General features: G+C 46.0%; 2 protein-coding genes across 2 annotated transcripts in view; both read left to right on the forward strand.

The window, feature by feature from the left end:
* Positions 1-1,989: 1,989 nt before the first annotated feature.
* Positions 1,990-19,036, forward strand: T265_02228 (hypothetical protein; the record flags this gene model as incomplete). Its single annotated transcript, XM_009166416.1, has 6 exons — positions 1,990-2,179; positions 2,214-2,350; positions 7,613-7,717; positions 12,991-13,221; positions 17,140-17,312; positions 18,656-19,036. 6 exons carry the CDS (start codon positions 2,017-2,019, stop codon positions 18,669-18,671), a joined length of 825 nt encoding a protein of 274 aa, XP_009164680.1.
* Positions 19,037-21,188: 2,152 nt separating this feature from the next.
* T265_02230 (hypothetical protein) overlaps positions 21,189-21,862 on the forward strand; it is a gene marked incomplete at both ends in the record, with an annotated part of 67,840 nt that continues 67,166 nt past the window's right edge. Inside the window, one exon of the mRNA XM_009166418.1 lies at positions 21,189-21,529. Within this exon, the coding sequence (XP_009164682.1) occupies positions 21,189-21,529 (341 nt within the window). The remainder of the gene's footprint in view (positions 21,530-21,862) is intronic.

Consider the following 21,862-nt stretch of genomic DNA (forward strand, 5'->3'; position numbering starts at 1 on the left):
ACATCGGGATCTATGGATGTCCAGGGAATGAAATGGGAACTTCCATTGCTCGTTCTTGGCAATATTAGGTAAGGATTGAGCTTAATTTCCTTCGGGAAGAAAGCGTACATCGGAAAAAGAAGCGAAAACAGCTTAAGCAAGACAAGACGGCGGATGGAGACAGCACTATGAATAAGCTCTTCGGATATTATCAAAGGGTGTTTTTTGTTTAGTTTATTGAACTGTGGCTGGGACGTATGATGGTTACGAGATGGAAAAAGTTAAGTTAAACGTGTCAATTTGAATGTAAGGTAGGGTTGTGGGTGGAAAGTAGGTGAATAAAGAGCCGCAAGTGCAAACGGTAAATTCCAATTACCCATGTCGAGGAAACAGGCTGGCCTGAGGTATGTCACCTTGGTCTTTGAACCGGTGGTTTGGCCCACAAATATACGGGATACTGCGGAGGGTTTTACAAAGTACCTTGCGCGTATATGCTGCTCAACTGACTAAACATTAAGGCTTTGGATGTTTTTTTATATTTCTAAGATTCAAGCAGGAGCCGAGGGTTAATTAGTCTGACCCGCGAAGACCCGTGGCGAAGAGCTGACCTACTCCGAGGGTGCATGAAATGAGTCACCATCATTGTCAGATGAAATAAGTTATGAAATAAATCATACTTAGTCTACCAGGGGGCGAGATGTCCCAAGTGGTTAGAGCGCGAATTTACTGACCGGAAGGGCTGTTGGTTCGAATCCGACTTCCGCCTCTCGACTTCTGTCTGGGCTTGGGCGACCTGGCAGTATCCCAGCCCTCGTGCCTCCTTCATGTGGCATGGCAGCTAGGCACCGAAAGGGTGCTACAGCTGGATGATTTTTTTAGTACTACCACTTGCAGCAGCCGTGACTAGCATGGACAATTCATAGTCAACCGCTGTGTAATCATAATGCAGCGATTTAGCGCAGTGTTTAGTTATCTGTGTGTGGCAGCTTTGCCGATTTTGCAGACAGGTAAACTGGTCGTCTGGGGGAACACCTTGTTATCTTCTCTTGTATCACAAAGGGTAGTATGACTCTAATGTTAACGTGACTCGTAATACAATCGCTCGTTTTATGAGGCCTCGGTTTTTTGTCCGCCATAAATGAGTCATGAGAGACGGGGTTCCGACTAGTGTGACCCGCGCCTTAGTCGGAACACCAGGTCGTGACAGCTCTTAGGGAAGTCACCACAGATGGTGTTGTCTACGATCAACCAAACAATCCAAATGAAGGTAAAGCAGCAAGTGACGAAGACCGGCACACTCAGTTCAAGGTCGCGGAAAAGTTGCGTGATATCTATTTCATTCAGTATGGTTTCTAGATGGGAGCTTGGAAAACCGTGAAAAGAGAAGTGTCTATTCATTTAGCGTAAACGAAAGAGCACCTGGTTTATGTTTTGTTCATTCCGGGTATACTTAAAACCATCTGATAAGATTTCGTCAAATCTGCCTCCTAGTGACATCCCATTATTATGAAAGTGATATTTCGAAGAGTTCAAATAAAGAGCACTTCGAAATCCACGCGGACAAATAAGTACTTGACTGAGTCATTCAGCCTCACAAAACTGAGGATCTGGCTAATACATCCAAGTGATCCCTTCTTTCTTATGGGACCAGTGACTATGCCTTTATTTTGGAACAACTAAATATCAATGTTTAGACAGAGATGGCATTTTGAAGCGAACGTTCCTTCGATATTCGAAGCACGTGATCGAGCCAGCAGGCCTATCGCGTGTGAATCATTTCATATATTCTCACTGGAATGCATATGTTACCCGTCCAATTTCAACATGAAAGTAGTGTAGAATGAAAATAGAAACACATTCTGCTTGTCACTTCTGATAGTAGCAATAGTCGTTCGCTTCAGCATCACCTGAGGCTTCTTAAATATGCTACTTTTCCTGCAGCTATCCCGTTTCCCGATCTGGACGAAGCATCTAGCTGGGAATCATCTTTCCGATCCAACTGCGTCTGCTCTGTCTTTCTTCACGTTGTTGAATACCATGTGGCGCGGGTTGTTTCGTTCTTGCAAGTTCTGTTTTATGCACATCTCCAGTACCAGAAGTGGATTTAGGTTGTTCCATGTCCTATCTGTTTTATCAGTTTCAGCCATGGCTTGGCAATCAAGTGGCAGAACTCACGAGGAACTTATAGGAAACCTGTATAGTAAGTGACGTTTGCATTCACACTACATCTTCAGAAAATCGCGTGATCCGTTCATCCAATGTGAAGGATGCTATGATTGCAGTGGACCGTGGCTTGTTCTCCAAGCATAATGCGTACGAGGACCGACCGATGCCGATAGGGTTTGAAGCCACCATTAGTGCTCCCCATATGGTGAGTGAAACGTATTGTTGAATTACATACGCCAATTAGCGTAGGCTGCAATAAAGGCCGAATTTCTGCAATCTTAAAACCGATTCAGTTGGTAGTTGTAATCGACCTAAATCAGATATGTTTTCATAAAATTTACTCTCATAATCGATCTCCACTGAGGTCCGGAACATTTATTCATTCATCTGTTGGCCTCTCACCTTCGGATGCATTACCTCACAATAACTATTTCTTAACCGCCTGACTGTCCTCACAACGAAGACAGCACCTCTGATGAATTGGGTTGTTGACATATCTTTCGAAATTGAAGAAAATGTTGTCTTGTCATGTTCAACAAATACTCTGCTGCCCTGGACGTCACATATGACTCTAAAGAAGCTTGAAAGAACAAGTACTTATGTTACTGGGAACTTTAGTAGCCAATAAGTCTATATATTGTTCCGTAACTGGTGTCGACTACTACGTTTCGTGTAAACGACGTGTCCTTTGCTAGTTCGATGGCCAGGATGACCTTCTGAAGTTTTGGGGCTTCACAATCGGGGATGCACTCTAGTTTGAGTGTTGAGAAGTCGGAACACTTCTGGCCTCGAATGTCCAACGTATCATAATGTTAGGCCTTCATGAATGCTTAGGGTGTTACTTGATTGTCTGGAATGTTGGAGGACGAGACTTCGTTGACGGATATCATCGACAGCCGGTCGGTTGTGTAGCATGACTCAAACTGGATGCTACTGATACCTGGGTAGTTCATTTTGCAGTACAAGACCGAAATCTCTATCCACATTGACGTCAGAAACCTTTGATGAGGGTCGATATAAGGCCGAAGAGGTTTTGTGAGCCTGGAATGTGTGAAATACACTTGTTCTGAAAGAAACAATTCTGTCGTCCCATTAACCTCACTCCAAGAGAGATCATCCTCTCCGAAATCGAGACCGCCTCATTCCTATCGAGCGAAATTTGTCTGTAAATTGATGTTTTTTGGTCGACCGCCTCTATCTTTTTACGAAGATCACTTTAGGTACCCCTTGACAAAGACCGAGACTAAAGATCCGTTTTCCATGTTTCCACACATGATTTTCAGCTAGATGATCCTTAAATACCACAGGCACCCTCCAAAAGTAGACTTCCGCAAAGAAGGATAGTTAGCATGGAAAGAGCACCATAGCATCCACCGTCACCTTCAACTAAGTAGATAGACCCAGGGCCATCTTTGTGATTTACTGGGATGTGAAAGCCTGGTAGTGTGCAAAGTACCGACAAGTCGAACCCTATGTGAGAGACGTAGCGAAGTTCAACATCAGCTACGTAACAGATTGGTTCCATCCATGGGGGAATTCCCGGATTTTTGTGTAGACCATTGGTTCTCAAACTTTTCAGCTTACCACTCATTACTGCATAGCGTATGGCACAAGCATCCCTCGTTTCATATGTACAGCATAACAAGAGTTGTTAAAGGAGCATCTTACAACGTAGTGATTAACTTATCACATCATCCTTAGGAGAGACCTCTTTGAATAAAGCATACTGTCGTTGAGAAACGTAACATCACAAGTCAAAAGATATGACTTAGTGTGCAATGTCTTCGAAGACCATCTCTCTCTCCAACCATGCTCAAGAATTTCATAACTTATTTCTAAAACATTGCCCTCCATGGCACATGTTTGCGGATACTGGCTGTCCAGAAATAGCACGAATTTACATCTCAGCTATTCCATCTTCTACTGATGACATGCCTCTACTTTGTGGTGGCGTCCGCATCCATTTTCGGTTTGGAATTGCAGTCTTCTCCAAATACCAGAAATTAGCGCGTGACTTATATACGTCTTAATTGCAGTATAGGGCGTGGTTTGGAAAGTTCAATATTGAGCGAAGTTGCTTACAAAAGCACAGTGCCTTGTCAATTGAGGGTCTGTCTACATGTCTTTGTGTAATCCAGTGCGGCAATACGAGAACCATCCGGACGTCATTCCTTAAGTGACTTGGTGGACAAGGCCTTTTCAACGCACCATAAATTTTGTCAGTGTTTGTTCACTATTTTCCACCATACTGGGGCAATACGAGAACCATCCGGACGTCATTCATTAAGTGACTCGGTGGACAAGGCCTTTTCAACGCACCATGAATTTTGTCAGTGGTTGTTCACTATTTTCCACCATACTGAAATATTTTGCAATCGTGGGGTTTTGCCAAGGACAACCGAATTAACGCTAATCACGGGGTGCATGGCTGCGCACAGTAAAACGGCTACTGATAGCTGAATGTCTATGGTTAATACCACAAGCTGATTGGCAGTCATTGGGTTGCTTCCATCCGACATCGTCGATTCTTCGTTGGTGACCAAAAGAACTGCGTTGTAGGCTACTTGCACAGAATTGGTGGAAATTTACACCAGTTTGCCTCTCGGTATCCTAAACAACCTTTGTACGGGTGGGCTGAAACTTTCTCATTTTGTCGCAAGTAAATGCTCCAGACATTCGGTACCGTTATGTTTCCTTGACTGACGGATACTACCGCAACTTTACCCTCGACGGTTCGCAACATGTAAGTCGTTACGAACGAGCGGTTGACTCATCACAAAAAAGTATTCTCATATGACGGTGCATACAGTGGCAGATATTGTGAGCTGGATAGTTACTGGTCATCGTATACTGTTTTATCCCATCTTTCAGCTTTACTGCCCTCAGTCGGTACCACACCCATGGAGTTTGTCAATAATTGATGCGGTTTGTGTACAAGAGTGTACACTGTACAAGACTCCTATCTTAGACCCAGTTCGGTCTAAAAGATTTCACTGATTTGACGCGTTTATCAGCTGTGCATATGCTGACCTGCTTGAGGTGCTAGTGCATTGGCAAGTCTGAGTCGATGGCACGGAGTATTTGCACTGTGATCGTTCCTGTTGAGGAGTAAATCAGGCGTCCGAGAAAGTGGGGTTCCTCCTAGAGCAGGAAAAGCTCCGCTCTTCAAAAATTGTCTTCACAATGCCAATGTTTTCCGGGAATTTCCTCGAGAATAATTACTGTCTCCCTGTCCACACTCGTCTACTGGATTTGTCAGACTCATTCTCATTCATTGGCTCAAGTGGATTTACCAAACACCGCTTTTCCAGCCGGATCATCCCTCGGTTTCAGAAGATTAGCGTCCTGAATCGAAGTATCGAGCAGTCATGCAGCATCCTTCCACCAAAAATGCTGCTCATGATTGTGTTCAGCAACCAAATGCCTCGCGTCATAAACCTGGACGAACAGTACGTAACTACTCTTGTCTGCTTGCTTAGCGCCATTCATGGGTCTCTGTGCAAGGATGCACTGTATCAGATGATCAAGGAGTTGGCATAAATTCTTGACAGTACCGAAAAAATTGGACTATTGGTTTGGTCTTACAACTATTTGTAGGATTTTGGAACCGCCAAACTTCGGAATGCTACCAGGGATTCTTCAGATCTCCGAGGGGACTGCGCAACAGGGGTAACTTTTTCGAATACTGAAATTGTTGCTTCATCAATGTGATTAAACACGTTTTATCCCTGTTTCACTGTCATCCCGAATAACAACTAGTCATTCACTCCAGGGATCATGTTCTAAACTGCCAAGAATAAAAACAGCGGAGGGATGACTTTCATTAATAATGAAAGCAAGGAGGGACTGTGAGAACAATACAACCGGAACCGGTTCGCACTGTTACCGAATTTAGCTGTTTGGGCAGTACTGATTCGATACATGATCAATTAATCCTCCAAGGAGACGATTAGAAAAGTTTCCCCCATACTCATTCTTTGTCAGCCACAACTTTATGCTACTGGTTGCGATTGGACTTCGAAACGGTGCTCATCGCGAGTTCGTAAACGGTGGATTAAGAATTCGGGAATCTCGTATCTCGTTATGAGGTTCTAATCAACGTTCAGCAGTTCAGATAACCAGAAGTTCCAAGGCGATTTATGGCTAAAGACAAGATGGAGCGCTGAGTTCAGTTGAAAAAACCGGCGCCACTAGGATTGATCGATTGCTCTTGTCCTGTCACTCGAATAATTAAAACAATGGTTTAACCGACTAGACCACGGTAGGCAATGTGTTTGAATCGAATGCTTTTAAGTGCATATTTCGTAGCCAACCTTATGTTCTACATGAACCCGAATTGTACGAAGCCCCCGAAATACCTTCATTAGTAAATCGATTTGGCTTTAACAGAAGACTCAGCTAAATCCCATTAGAGTTCCTCGTTTGTGACATTTTTCAATTGAACGTTGCCTTATATTTTATTTGGTACAATGTTCGAGATATCGTAGTATCTATTCTCGAAGGAACACTATTCAATGTTTCTGGGGGCGAGACAGCTCAGTAGTGGGCGCGAATTTACTGACCGGAGGCTCCGTGTTTCGAACCCGAACTCTGCCTCTCTACTTCCCTTGTTTAGACTTTGGCCACAGTATCCCAACCCTCGTGTTTCCTTAGAGTGGCGTAGCGGCTAAGCACCGAAAGGGTGTTACAGCTGAACGATTGTCTTTTTTCCTGAAGGCTCTTGGGCAGCCTACGACCTATTTCGCCCTTCTTGGGACTCGCCCCTAAGTTCCTCTTCAGTCAACCTTATGTTCTACTTGAACCCATGTTCAAGCCATCCGGTGTTTATGGTCGTTCACACTTGGGCTCGGCGGTTACTGCGATGCCATGTTATTCTTGTGCAACCGCCTGCTCATAGGTCCGTCTGATTCGATTTCCCTGGGTGGCGACAGTCGTGAAAGAGAGAGGGCATAAAGTGGTGTTCCCTATTACCCACGATTTAGTGCACTCCCGAGAATACGCTCAAATGCTTCTTTCACACTGGTGTCCTCTTTTCGTAGGACCACTATGACAGCGGAAATGCCATTCAAATTGGTGTGCAGCCGTTTACTGTAGTGTTTCTTGATATGCACAAAGATAACACCATCCTGAAAGGCGATGCTCAGACTGCTGCCAAGTTATGCAGAACACTTCGTGACCACTGAATCGTTTGCACGTGTTCACTGGAACACATGTCTCTTACAGCATGCCATCATCAAGCATTAGTTGTACTCGGTACTATGCTACTGACGAATTGTTTTGAAATATGCTGGTCTCTGAAATATCTCGTGGCTGCCGCCTCGAACTGTATGTGCATTGTTTGGTTTGATGACAAAAACTATTTACTAACTTGTATAGGATAAAGATCTTTCGTTGTCTTCTGTATGTGCCTGAAAATCAAAAGTTCTGTAAGCAGTGTACTGTGAATCCTTTCCTGTTTTCCTCACAGCATGCCCATGCTCTGGAGGCGCTCCATGACAAGCTTGTTCCCGGAGCACATGCCTTGGATGTGGGTGCTGGTACTGGCTACCTGACTGCTTGTATGGCTTTAATGGTAAGTTTTGTTCGCACTTGTCTCCCGCCACTTGGTGAACTTCTCTCCTAGAAACATTAGCGCATATATTACGCTAGCTTCATTGTTGGCCTGGAGATTTTCAGCGAAACTGTACCGTGTAAACATATTTTGCCATATCTCCCACTTCCTCGAAGCATGGACGGCCTGGACGGTCTAATCAAATCTGTTTCACGATACTGAGAACATGCCGATTGGGTCGCCTTTCAGAGTGTTTGGAATGTCATGTTACGTTTGGCTAGAAGCCCAGATTTTGGTACGGTTGCCGGAGAAATGAATGCACAATTGGACAGACTTAGCGTATTTGAGAGCCGCTTAGGTGGTCGATATAGATTGAACTCGTTACGTTCTACCAATGACTAACGAGTGCTTCAGCTATGTCCTGACAGTAGCCTTTTCATGCATTATCAACTTCCGGTATAACCCAAATCGTCTGGCTATACGGTGTCATCCAACAGCGTACCGGCTACGAACTCAAGTTGATCACTTGCCGGTAGCACGGCTCATTTCGGAACGCATTTGTGGATTCCGATCACGCACCTGTCCGGAGTCAGGACCGCCTAAGGTGCAGACAAATCATTCCGCAACCGAGTGAGTGGCAGATCCCAAAGTTATACGAATCTATCAAAATCGTCCTTTGAACTCTCTTCCAAACGTTCTTTCGTTGGGTGCGAGTTCGTGTTGGAACGAAATTGCCACATCTTTGCACAGTGTCGTGAATTTTGCCTGTGTCACGGCGTTGCTCCGGTTTCTCAAGTGATGGATCTCAGGCAGGGGGGTATTGTTTGAATCTCGGAAAAATATTCCCGCTGGTTCCAAACGAATTATCAGAAGTCAAGTGGAAATGAGCGTGCACGCCGACCGTCAAGCCTGGTGGACACAGGACGCCAAGGGAGGCTCAGAAAGTCGAAAGTGGCCGAATATTATTTCGGTTTATCAGTACGACCGGTACCTGGAAACCGCCTGTAAGAGAGACTATCAAGGATCGAAATGGCCCGACCATTTTCACTAAAGAGCGGTGTCTTGACATCTGGGTCGAGCAATTCGAAGAATAATTCTCGTGGTCACCCCCTATCACTTATCCCACAACTGAAGTAGAAGCTGGAACCCCATGTGGCCTCGGAGGTCCATGACTGCATATATTCCCTCAAGTGCCACCGAATTGCTGGTGCGGGTGACATCCCACTCGAGTTGTTCAAAGGTGGAGGTAAAGTCCTCATTCAGCGTTTGTTTGACCTGTTTGCCTGCATTTGGGAAAAGGAGACTGTCCCAGACAAATGGGAGAGTCGGTGGTAGTGCCCACTTTCAAAAAAAGTGCTCCTAGTGAGTGTGGCATATATATGGGGATCAGTTTGCCCCGGCTGTAGTGAGACTGCTGGTGTCACTGGTGCTTCGTCGCCTTACAATGGCTCGCGAAACACCGACTCGAGAGCGACTAGCGAGATTCCGCCCTGGTAGGGGTCGCGTTGACCAACTCTTCACACTTCGTCAGGTGCTAGAACAACGCCATACGTATAAGCTACCCACACTAACTAGTGGATGTCCAAGTCGCATTCAACTCGGTTGACCGGTCTGTTCTTGACACGCTTGCCCACCGAGGAACGCCCCGTAAGTTCGTTCTAAGACTTCCGGAGGTGTGAGAGTATACGGCGAGCTCCCCGAAAGCTTCCGTACACAAAGTGGTGTCCGCCAGGGATACCCACTCTCTCTATTCCTACTTGACTTCGTGGTCCTTTGAACTCTCTTCCAAACGTTCTTTCGTTGGGTGCGAGTTCGTGTTGGAACGAAATTGCCACATCTTTGCACAGTGTCGTGAATTTTGCCTGTGTCACGGCGTTGCTCCGGTTTCTCAAGTGATGGATCTCAGGCAGGGGGGTATTGTTTGAATCTCGGAAAAATATTCCCGCTGGTTCCAAACGAATTATCAGAAGTCAAGTGGAAATGAGCGTGCACGCCGACCGTCAAGCCTGGTGGACACAGGACGCCAAGGGAGGCTCAGAAAGTCGAAAGTGGCCGAATATTATTTCGGTTTATCAGTACGACCGGTACCTGGAAACCGCCTGTAAGAGAGACTATCAAGGATCGAAATGGCCCGACCATTTTCACTAAAGAGCGGTGTCTTGACATCTGGGTCGAGCAATTCGAAGAATAATTCTCGTGGTCACCCCCTATCACTTATCCCACAACTGAAGTAGAAGCTGGAACCCCATGTGGCCTCGGAGGTCCATGACTGCATATATTCCCTCAAGTGCCACCGAATTGCTGGTGCGGGTGACATCCCACTCGAGTTGTTCAAAGGTGGAGGTAAAGTCCTCATTCAGCGTTTGTTTGACCTGTTTGCCTGCATTTGGGAAAAGGAGACTGTCCCAGACAAATGGGAGAGTCGGTGGTAGTGCCCACTTTCAAAAAAAGTGCTCCTAGTGAGTGTGGCATATATATGGGGATCAGTTTGCCCCGGCTGTAGTGAGACTGCTGGTGTCACTGGTGCTTCGTCGCCTTACAATGGCTCGCGAAACACCGACTCGAGAGCGACTAGCGAGATTCCGCCCTGGTAGGGGTCGCGTTGACCAACTCTTCACACTTCGTCAGGTGCTAGAACAACGCCATACGTATAAGCTACCCACACTAACTAGTGGATGTCCAAGTCGCATTCAACTCGGTTGACCGGTCTGTTCTTGACACGCTTGCCCACCGAGGAACGCCCCGTAAGTTCGTTCTAAGACTTCCGGAGGTGTGAGAGTATACGGCGAGCTCCCCGAAAGCTTCCGTACACAAAGTGGTGTCCGCCAGGGATACCCACTCTCTCTATTCCTACTTGACTTCGTGGTCGACCAAATCATGAGACGAACGCTGGAAGGTCTTCAAAACTCTGGTGCTCAAATAGTCTGTGACGAAAACCTTGTCGGTTTGGAATATGCAGACGACATTGTTCTCGTCTTCTAAGGGGAGAAGGCGTAGTTGCTTTGAATGAATTGACCGAAGTCATCCAGTCCTTTGGTATGCACTATGCAGCCACAAAGTGTAAGGTCATGCTCCTGAACGTGCAATCAATGATCTCGCCACTCGCCATTCAAGGTGAGATGCTCGAAGTTGCGGAGCGTTTTACATACTTTGGAAGTTGTATTAATTCTAATTGTAGTGTGACCGATGATGTCAGTGGACAAATCTTCATAGTTTGGGTCGCTTTTGCATATTTGTGACATCTATCGTGGCAGATCGGCACATCTGTGAATCTCAAGTGACCTGTGTATAGGGCCAGAGGACGGACTGTTTTGTTGTATGGCTGTGAGGTGTGACTTCCGCGAGCAGCCTACCTTAGACGTCTTCATGTGTTCCACAACCGCTGTCTCAGAACCATGGCTATATAGGAGACGTGGTCGACCTTTCGTCTTACAGAGCGGTATGAAAGAGACTACGAAAAGTCTGGGTGCTCTCGGTGCGGTTCGCCCTTTGGGACTGGGACTGTGTGATCCCCACTGGGCTTGGTTGGAGACACTGCGAGATGTGGCTGCTAGTCGATGTCAATGGCGTTCTTGTTAGCTTTTGTCCAGATCACTTGAAAAAGTGCCTGTAGGTGTAGCCACTTCAGAATGCTTGTGGTAAGATAGCATTGAATCTCTTCCCCGTCCACTTTTATTCTTTTCTTCACAATAAGGCTTTCAAACAAACTATGGCAGTGAAGCATCATTGTTGAACGCCAATGTTGTGCTGTCGTTGATGGTAATGATGTGGCTAAAGGGCGAAGTTACTGACCGGAATTTGTGTGATTCGAACCCAACCTGTGTATCTCGCTTGCTCCCATCTAGGACTGGGAAAATAGACAGCCCTGTTACCTCCTTCGGGTGGAGTGGCAGCTAGGCATTGAAAAAATATTATTAGTGGTAGTGGTATTTCACTTCAGTAGTAATCGGTCATCTGTAGTGACCCTTTGGTACGTATCTGTCATACCACCCGAAGGAAGCATGGGGGCTGAGATACCGCCAGGTCGCCCAAGTCTAGACAAGGCTAATCGAGATGTTGAAGTTGGGTTTGATCCACGGTCCTTCCAGTCGTGTCTTCATCACCGAGCGATCTCAAGCACTCCAGCATGCTCCCGTACCGACCAACGATCATCGACTGAACTTCAGCGGGTACATGATCTCTGGATCTTCGCCCTACTATGGAAGACATACGACGTGCAAGCGTGCAGCTGTGGAATGAAAAGGCAGCTGGGAGAGAAAACATGCTTGCAGCATGACCAAACTTTGGAAGACTCACAGATAGGTTACGTGAACTCATGTGACAAATTTGTCGTGGGTCAAACACAGCAACAGACAGATCCGGGAACAATTGCCAGTCCACTTTTTATGGGGAGGCAACTTCGAATGTGATTGGCCGTTTGGATGGTCAGTCCTATTTTAGTCGAAGTCCGGATAACCTTTGTGCCTGATCTCTCCGACCGGTACCCGTTCATCTGTATTCCGTCTGCCATTCGGATCTATTAGTCCGTTAGTGGGTTGCATCTATGTTTACGACCATAGGGTTAGAGGCTTGTGCCTTTAACAGGGTGTGCCCCCCCCCCCAAGAACCTTACGCTTTTGGCCGGTCACTAGGGTGGGCGCTCTTCCAGGGTAGAATCATATGTGGTTTTCTCCCCAGTTTCGCTGTACTACTTAAATATAAAAATTTCTCTTCCTGCTAATTAATGTGTTCAAAAAAAGTTAATTGTTCCCAAGCACATATTCAACAGTCAGTGCCACGCAGTCATCTATATAGTCGGGACCGGTTAATTCCGTAGCCGCGTGGCTGATGGCTGAAAGTAGAAGTTCACCGTAACGGCTCGTTGTCGTTCCATTCATTGAAATTTTCTCGATTGGGCGTAGGTGGTTCCTTAATTTTCCTCTTCACAATTGTATGAGAACAAATTAGCTACTGGTAAGATTTTGACGTAAACTTTTGGACATGAACCAGTTCTTAGCAACCCTAGCACAAGTAGTTCAACGTCAACACTTTTTCCGTGGTAATCGAAATTTCCCATCGCAGGATACTCCTCACGGTACACCGTCAGACTTACCGAAAAATGTCTGCCGGTGAGAATTGATCGCGGTTAGTTAGGCTGATAGATGTCGTCCTTTTTTGCCGCTAAGCTTAGCAGATAGGCGTTGGTTTTTGAAGTTCTCTGGACAGAGATTTGCTGTCAACCGGCTCTTTGAAACGATGATCAGATAGATCGCCCCATCTTTGTCTCATCGCTCCCTCACAATATTGTTTGACAGGTCGGTCCCACTGGTGTTGCTGTGGGCATTGAACACATTGAAGAGTTGAGCACTATGGCGAGGGGATATGTAGCCAACTGGCTCGCTCAAAGTCAAGTGGCCAAAAATATGGGAATCGAAATGGGCAAGCAACTCAAACTGGTCACGGGTGATGGCCGACAAGGCTGGCCTGAGGACGGACCATATGATGCGATCCATGTAGGCGCTGCAGCTGAAACACTTCCACAAGCGGTGAGTTGTTCGGTCCGGATCTGAGACTTGTTTGTGATTCAAAATCATCTTGGAATCTCCGGGAAAAAAAATCCACTCCCAACACATCAGCTGTTCCAAATCACTGCAGACATGATTTTTGTAAGCAGAAAAATTCCTCAGTGAGAGGGAATAGGGTAGCACAAGATATAGCGGGTTCCAAGGTGTCACAACAAAGCTAAGATATTGTTCACACTCGCACGCACACTGCACCACACTACGTACTAATTCGCGGAGATTTGTCGTCGAATGTCTTAGGTAACAGGCTGGAGCATGGAATCGGTTAGAACAGGATGTTTTTGACCTCTTACGGATCGACTATATATCAGAGCCAATGGGCCGGTATCAGTCTCCCTGGTTCAAGCTTTCCGTGCGAGCCTGGTGAGGCTGCAATATTTCCAACAAACTGCTTACACACAATGACGAGATGGTTTAAAGTTGAATGTAACCGATCCGAGGTCTCACATCCCCCCCAACCCAGCTACCGGGGCCGACTAAGGTTTCAGAGTTACCACAGGGAACACAGTCACTTACTTTCTCCTAAAGTCTATACTTACCTACTCTTGATGGCATCTTAGTCCATCCGCAAAGTCAGAAAGCCGCTTCGGTCTCACCAATTCACATTGTCAGTCAAGTACAGTGTGGGTAGTTCAGTTTCCTGTACAAGAAAAGGTGATGCCTGAATACTGAACTTCGGGGCATTCCGCTGCCTTGCTGATCGGTTTTACCCACGAAGCTACGACTGGTCGGGAAGTTGTGTAACCAGCTGAATAGATTAGGTGCCGCCCTGCAGAACTCTATCTTCACCTTGTCAACCTAGTGGGCTCCGACTTTTTTCCCTTGTCCAGTATTTTGGAGATTTCCTCCATGAAATCGGGCCTGTTAGGGATTGAAGATCTCATCTTCACGAAACCTTGTAGATTTCCTCCATGAAATCGGGCCTGTTAGAGATTGAAGATCTCATCTTCACGAAACCGTGCTGAATCATGTGGTCATCCGGTTACCAGTCATTCTGTCATGCACAGAACTCTCCAGATCTTCGAAGACAGATGAATTAAGTAGTTTGAAAGGTCATCTCCAGAACCACCTCCAAGAAAACGTGTGACGTTGGTCGTTATCCAGATTTGGCTAAGAAACCGATTGAATACTTTCACCAACAGTTCAAGCAATGTCTGTTGAAGCTTTTAACCGTCTCATCCCGATGTCCCGTCTTCGTCAAGTTCACCACTCTGTCATGTTATTAATGGTTCATTAATACAAGTCCTGTTTTCATCTGCTTGCCGCAAAGTGATGGATTTCTGTGTGCATCGAAAACATTCATCCTTTCAGTGTGTGCCAGGAGTGCGTTGGCGTGTTCAGTATTTGGAAAAGGCAGGGTACCCCGCCTCGTCACATTACCAATCATCGCCCCTAGGACTGGTTTTTATGATGTGTTGTAATTCATCTTGAGGTTTGTCGAGTCAGTACAAGGTCACTCTTAGAATTAGCGTTTTACGTTCTGTGCACCTGGTTTCACCAACAATAATAACAATTGATATTAAATCTTATTATCACTAATACTAGTGTTTCAGCTATAGTCCCTTTCGGTATATAGCTTCCTTACAATTCGAAGGAGGCACATAGACTGAGCTATTGTCATTTTTCACAGATTTCTCAAAAGGCCAGAGTTGATTTCGAACCACAAACATCCTGGGCAGTACTTTCACACGGTAAACGCCGGGCTCTCTCGTGCTAGGTCTTCATGGCAATGGAAAGCCCAATTATATTTGTTTCTTCCTCCGCCCACTTCATCTTGGGCACTACGGATTAGTTCAGAATTTCTGAGACTGCAACGAGACATTATATATATATATATATATATATATATATTACTGCTCCGATTTGAGCACCTAAGGCGGCATGGCATTAGCAAGCTCGAGATAACTCAGTGGTTAAGGCGCGAACTGACTGACCAGAACGTCCGTCGTTCAATCTCAACTTCTCGTTCAGCTGTAGCACCATTCCGGTGCCTAGCTACCGTGCCCTTCGAATGGAGCATGAGGGCTGGGATACTGTCAGGTTGCCCAAGCCTAGACAGTGGAAATGGAGAGGCAGAGGTCGGGTTTGAACCCGGACCTTCGAGTCAGTAAATTCGCTCTCTGATCACAGCCATCTCGCTCCCTCTGCCCAACCTCTGCACCTCGACTCATCCTGTCTAGGCTTAGGCAACCAGGCAGTACCCCCACCCCTCGTGCTTTCGGGTAGTGTGGAAACTAGGCATTGAAAGGGTGTTACAACTGAATTATTATTATTATTATTATTATTATTATTATTATTATTATTATTATTATTAGTTTATTCTGACATCGCTTTTACCCCAAGGGGGTGCCACGTCTCAATTGGCTATCACTGATCATCGTCATCATCATCAAGGACAGCAACATCAGTGTTCCCACTGATGCTTCACTGCCGTAGGCTATCACTGAACGCTTTGGTCGCGAAATCAATCCAGGTTAGGGAACAGTTTGGCACTCCTCACTCGAGTGGGTTGTCCGACATGATAAGAAAGCTCGCAGTGTTGAAGTGTGTCCCCAAGGAATGCCCGCTTTTGCGAAAAATCTATTTCTGAGGCATCGAAGCCACCAACAAGGATGGCATCCTTATCAGTGGGTCATTCGGCGCATAGTTCTTCCGCCTCAGTGACCTCAGTGTAACAAACCTCTATGCATTCGTCCTTCCTAGCCCTTACATCTTTTGTATACATACGTATTTTCACATATATATATTTATATTTATATAATACACGTACTACATTCATTGGATGCCACTGATATCAAACCGTGTGGTATTAACGGTGCATCCATTGGTGTGTAACATGCGCGTCGTTGCAAAGTACATTCAGCAATACATTGCACGTTAAGAGGAACAGGCGTTAGACCCGACGGTCGTCCGTGTTTTTTGTCACATACGGAATCACGGTTTTCACAGAGTTCTAACATAGCGAATGGTTCCTTCTACGCATAACGACGACCTTGATAACAGCTGCACAAGGAATGTTCACGAGAATAATGGAACGTTATATTGGGAGTATTAAACTTCGAAGTCTGATATATACATATATGCAAACAGTAAGGAGTATGTCCTACGTACTCTACTCGATAGCTCTGGGCAACCAACCATTGATCAAAGATGTCAGTTAGCCGATGCGAGATCCATTGATGAAAGATGCCAGTTAACCGACGCAAGACCTGTTAGCTGTCGCCGTTTGTCTCTTTACAGTGTTGGCAACAAGTTAGTAGTGTCTCTGAAACAGCGCTACCACCTTCATTATTTCTTGTGTCTTGTTTACTCGATCGTCATCAGCATTAGAATCACTTTGGTCCAATTGATATCTAGTTTCATACAACTTGGCGCAGGTGAACTTTGCGAGCAAACAGTACGTGAATGTTGTGGCAAACTGCAATCCCACTTCCAGAAGCACACTGCCTGCAGAAGATTCCCCATGCAAGAGCACAATTTGTTTATCACGAACAAGCGAGTACCAAGTTACACTGAACGTCGTGGTATTCATTCTTCCCGTAGCACAGGTTGTGTTTTCGGCGTCGCCTCTAGGGCATGAGTAACATCGGTCTTCGGTTGGCTGCTCAATTGTCGAATCGGCAGTTGGTGTGGAGACTTGGGAAACTTGGTGATTCTCAATATGTTTGGGCGGCTATTTTGGAGAATCTGACTTTCCACTCAATCGTTAGACGAGTAATATGCATCTGCTGTGCACTTATTTCTTTCTCGTGAGATCTATCCTTATGTGTTGTGTTCTTCAGAACGAGGAACTCAAAAATTCGTTCCAGATTGTTAGCAATACATCCCCATCTAATCGGTTAGTAGTCGTTCTGTCCAACATCATGTTGCGTTTTCTCGCAGCTTAAGGATCAGTTGAAACCAGGTGGCCGACTTATTTGCCCCGTGGGTCCAGTTGGCCGTGATCAAGTCCTCGTGCAGGTGGATCGCCTCGCTGACGGATCATTTCGAACGACCAACTTAATGGGTGTGATCTACGTACCCCTAACGGATCGGGAGCATCAGCTTCGTGGCAGGTATGATTCCGTTTTTAATTAGATTTTTCCCATCGAACTGCGACTGTTTCCACTGACCAATATGCTGTGAATCTCTAGAGCTCAAAAACGCCACAAGGCTAACTGATTAATCTTGTAACTCCATGAGCCAACGGTTGCTTGCTTTGAAAAAAAAATGATTTACTCAAAGACCTCTGTCTCTCTCTCTGGTGAACACAACCGCTGTGAAATGAACTAATAAAAAAGTTTAAATGTCTGCCTTGCATTCTGATTCGATGGGCTCCGTTCACTTTGGCCTTGAGAAAGGCCGTGAATAGTCAGGGTGGGAGATAATTGCTTAAAAAATCACCTTGTGTTCACTCCAGGCCTTTCGAGTGCAAAACCATCCAATGATTTGTAATTCCTGGTCGTTGACGCTAGGATTTAGTCACGATTCTCATCGCCGGTAACCCTAACTATGAGTTGGTCACTGAGGTCGCCAATTAGTCAAACCTTTTCCCAAAACACATCATTTAACCCTCCTGATGCAGTCTGAAGTACTTTGAAACCATGTTCTTTTTGCATCCATGTAAGGAGAACATGGCTGTGGGAAAAAAATAAACACATGACTAAGCGATCCTCATTCTGATACACAGTAGTTTCAAATTCGGAGCATCGCTGGGGTGTGGATTGGGGGTAAAAATCGGCTTTACTGTGGGTAAAACTAAAGAACCAAATAAATATGTGACTTGTTTTTCCTTTCATCTTGTATCTTTGAAAGCTGTCATTTGTTTTTTGCGCGTGTTTGGTTCAAACGATTGTTGGGAGTGGAAAAATGCTGTCCAACTTTGTATCGGTCAACCGAAACGGATGTCGCACTCGAGTTCACTTTACAATTACGGTGGGAACGTGGACTCTAATTCAGGCCGCACTGTCGAGCGATCCTCGTGAGTGGAGGGAGGTCTTATTGAGTGGGTGACTCACATGCGCTCACTTTCTTGAAAGCTAGGCAGTACAGTGACCAATCAACTGTGTGACACAGTAAAAGGGAACCCGTAAACTCTCCCAGGTGCATCAAGTATTTTATGGGTGGCCACCGTTTTTTTCACCCAATATCAGGTCATGACTGTTATTAAGCCTCAGCGTGACATATTCCAGTTAGCCATTGGTCATCAGCGCTGGATCATTCTCCAACTAGCCCCACAAATAATCGATGAAAGGCAAGTGATATAAAACGCAGAGGGGCCTGACTGACCAATCATGTTTATCTGATCTTGGACACAAATGGACGTAGGTGTTGAACAGGTTTCATCATAATGCCGACGTTCCTTGAGGATGTAGCTTACTCCTACCCTGTCTTTCTTCTGTTTCCTCTCACGTTGTAGAAGATGGCTAGTGTGACAAACAGATTCACAGTGTTGTCATGGCCCCAGGCATTTCCAAGTCATTTCGTCTATTTTCATATATATGAACACAAACGACACTGCGGACATGTGCAGATAATATACGCTTTCTCATTTCACTGCTTTCATCCATCTGTTACAGATATGAATTGTAAGTTACATGTATCAACAGCATGGACAAAAAAACAATGTATGCATTCTTGTCCCCTGCTACCTGTTCACGACATCCTCGTATACCGCACGCATTTCGTTCTCGTTTTACGTTCAGAGTCTATAAAACAAAGCCTACTTTTCGAAGAAGTTTGGTTTTGCTTGTGTAAGGTACGCCAGGAATCCGGTTGTGCTAGGGATGGTGGACAATGTTTATGGGTGTCGCTAAGCACTGAAGATAGCCTCTATCCGAATCGTCCCACTGCATCTAGTTGGATTCCCCGAGCTGTAGAGTGATTTGGAGTGCTCGTGAGTTGTGCATTCCAACCTTTCTGTTGCGCAGTCAGCAACGGAGCTACATACCGTAGCCTTCTCCACAATGAATGGTATGAGAGTCTCGTATTTGTCGGATGGTTTACTATCTTTCCAACTAAAATCCTACGCCTAGGGTTCTATGGTTGAGTTGTTTGAGAAGTTAGTCATGCTCCGCCAACTTCATAAGTCCTGGTGCTTGAATACAGAGTTGCAGTAGCTGAGAGTTCTTGTTACGGTTGCGATGGAATCGTGCCTGCCACAAAACAGGGGTCTTGTCATTTGGAACATGTCTCTATCGAGACATGCTGGTATTTTCACGGATAAAACTGTCTTCGAATCGTGTTCCTAGTTGCTCCACAGGGTGACACGTATTCTGACCGTTTGCATAGCAAGAGGGCGTTGGAGGCATGGGGAATTAACTCATCATCAATCATCATCATCAAAGACAGCAACATCAGTGTTGGCACTGATGCTTCACTGCCGTATAACTGGCTTTATCGGAAGTACCCTTAGCTTCTCAGTCAAAGTCTGTCGAGTAAAGCACAGTTCCATCACCGTAGAAAAAGTGTAAGCGGTGTTCAAGCACAAATGTAGGAATCTCCGGCGACTCGACTGATTGAATGCCCTGTTTCCATCCTGTACAAGGCTCCCAAATATATTGATTAGCCGCTTCATCCCACCTACCATCCGGCTGGCGATGTTCGGATCATAATTGCTTTGACCGTAAAGACTCGCGTGATAGCTGGACGCTCTGGCAAGGTTAGTCCAAATGTGAGATCCTACGCGTCTTTTGTGTGTCGTGATATCTCGACCATCGTACCAACAGAAACGTGCAACACATTCAGTTGAAGTGGATCATCATAAACGAGAGATTCATCTGGGTTCAGTTGAGTCTCCTGTCAAATGAGAGTATTTGTCGAAATCTGTCCAATTTGCGTTCAAGTAGAAGATAAGGTTGACAGGGATCCTACATACCTGATGAGCCCCAGGAAGTGCGAAACCGGTCGTAGGCTGTCCATAGGTTTTTAGCATCCTTATAGGTGGCGTATCGAGACTTCCGTTATTCTAGGAAAGTGCATGTGCTATTAGTTTGCCTTCTGCGTACTCGTATGAGACACGTTTGCAATTTAATTTGCAAGTTCACTTGGAACTGTCTATATTCCTGTCTTCAAATTTCTACAAGTGGCCGTCCAGCCTAACCTCATATTTTAAGCATTGAAGTCGGAAGTCAGAGAGGAGCTCTTGGAAGATGTCTAACTAATAGTTGTTCAAGACTTTTCGCCGAATTCATACTCCATCCCACTGGAAATAAGCCATCTAGTCTATCTTTAACCATGGAATCAGGCAGGTACATGAAGCGGCCAAGTCCTTCCTCAAACTGAGGCTCTTCTTATCCACTCAGCTGGGCTCGAACCCGAGCCTCATGCTTGCGGATGAATCGATTGAGATACTAGACACATTTGTTTACCCGGGCAGCTGTATCAGTCCCGGTGGTCTCACGAAAGATGATATTTCTATCCGGATTGGGAAGGCCAGAGCAGCTTTCGTGAACTTGTGTCATTTGTGGCGTAGGCGTGACATCAGCTTATCCGTCAAGGGTCGAGTTTGCAATGCTAATTTACGCTCTATCTTATTAAACAGGTCAAAAACCAGGCCGCACCTCCCTGATGGCAGAAAATCTTCAGCGCTTGACCATCGGAGCACAGTCCGAGTCTGGTGGTGAACCACACAGAATGGTGTTCAGCAGAAATAACTCGCCCAAGGTGGATGAACTGATCACATTTCATAAGCTGCGTTGGCTTCGTCACGTGCCTGCATAGGTTGCGCTGGCTTGGCCACGTGCTCCGTATGTCAGTCGACCGTCTTCCTTGGAGGGTTTTTTTACTCACAACCACGCGAAGGGTGGAAACGAGCCAGGAGAGGTCAAGCAGTGACTTGGCAGCGAAGTAAAAGAGCCATTACGAGCAAACTTAGCTGCGCTGGTCACTGCCGTCTTCCTGGATGGGGACCCCGAGACGGGCCACATCAATGACTAGAGACATTGTCAGACATGGCCCAGTCGCGCCCTCAATGGCGCTCGTGCATCCAAGCTATTGCCTTCAGTGCACAGCGACCTTCTCAGTCCTCCCACTTAAAAGTGGGGGGGGCGTCAGCTCCCGCCTCCAATGCGCAGCTACCTAACCCCAAATCATCGGTGAACGAAACTGGCAGCTACGACCACTGTACGACAAGTACGCCGTTCTTAAAGCTTACAATGATAATGATGACTCAGCGACGGACCGATATCGGCCAGCACGCCAGCCGACCCAACCACGATATTCAGACCGGGGTTTCTACCACCGACTTCCAGATATTCAACGCCAAATCTACTTACTGCATACAGCAGGGCGGGTAAGCGAAAACATGCTACTGCTGACGTCTCCCTTCTTTCACTTTCACGTTTTCCGTCTTCCGCCCTCCCCGGCCCAAATTTGAATACTTTCTCCGCAGGTCCCAGCTCTAGGACTAACCGTTTTGCTCACCCCGCATCACACTCGACTGCAGGTTCTGCACGTCTGAGTTTATTTACAACCCTAAACACTTCGAAGTCTGTTTTCAAACCCCGAAAGCCTATCTATTTAGCCACCTTCAATGTTCGCACACTGAAGCAAGCAGATCAACAGGTGGCTCTTGCGCGTACGCTGGATTCCCTCCGTATTGATGTATGTTGTCTGTCAGAAACAA

Source organism: Opisthorchis viverrini (genome assembly GCF_000715545.1).
Source record: "Opisthorchis viverrini unplaced genomic scaffold opera_v5_27, whole genome shotgun sequence".
In the NCBI taxonomy this organism is placed as follows: Eukaryota; Metazoa; Platyhelminthes; class Trematoda; order Opisthorchiida; family Opisthorchiidae; genus Opisthorchis; species Opisthorchis viverrini.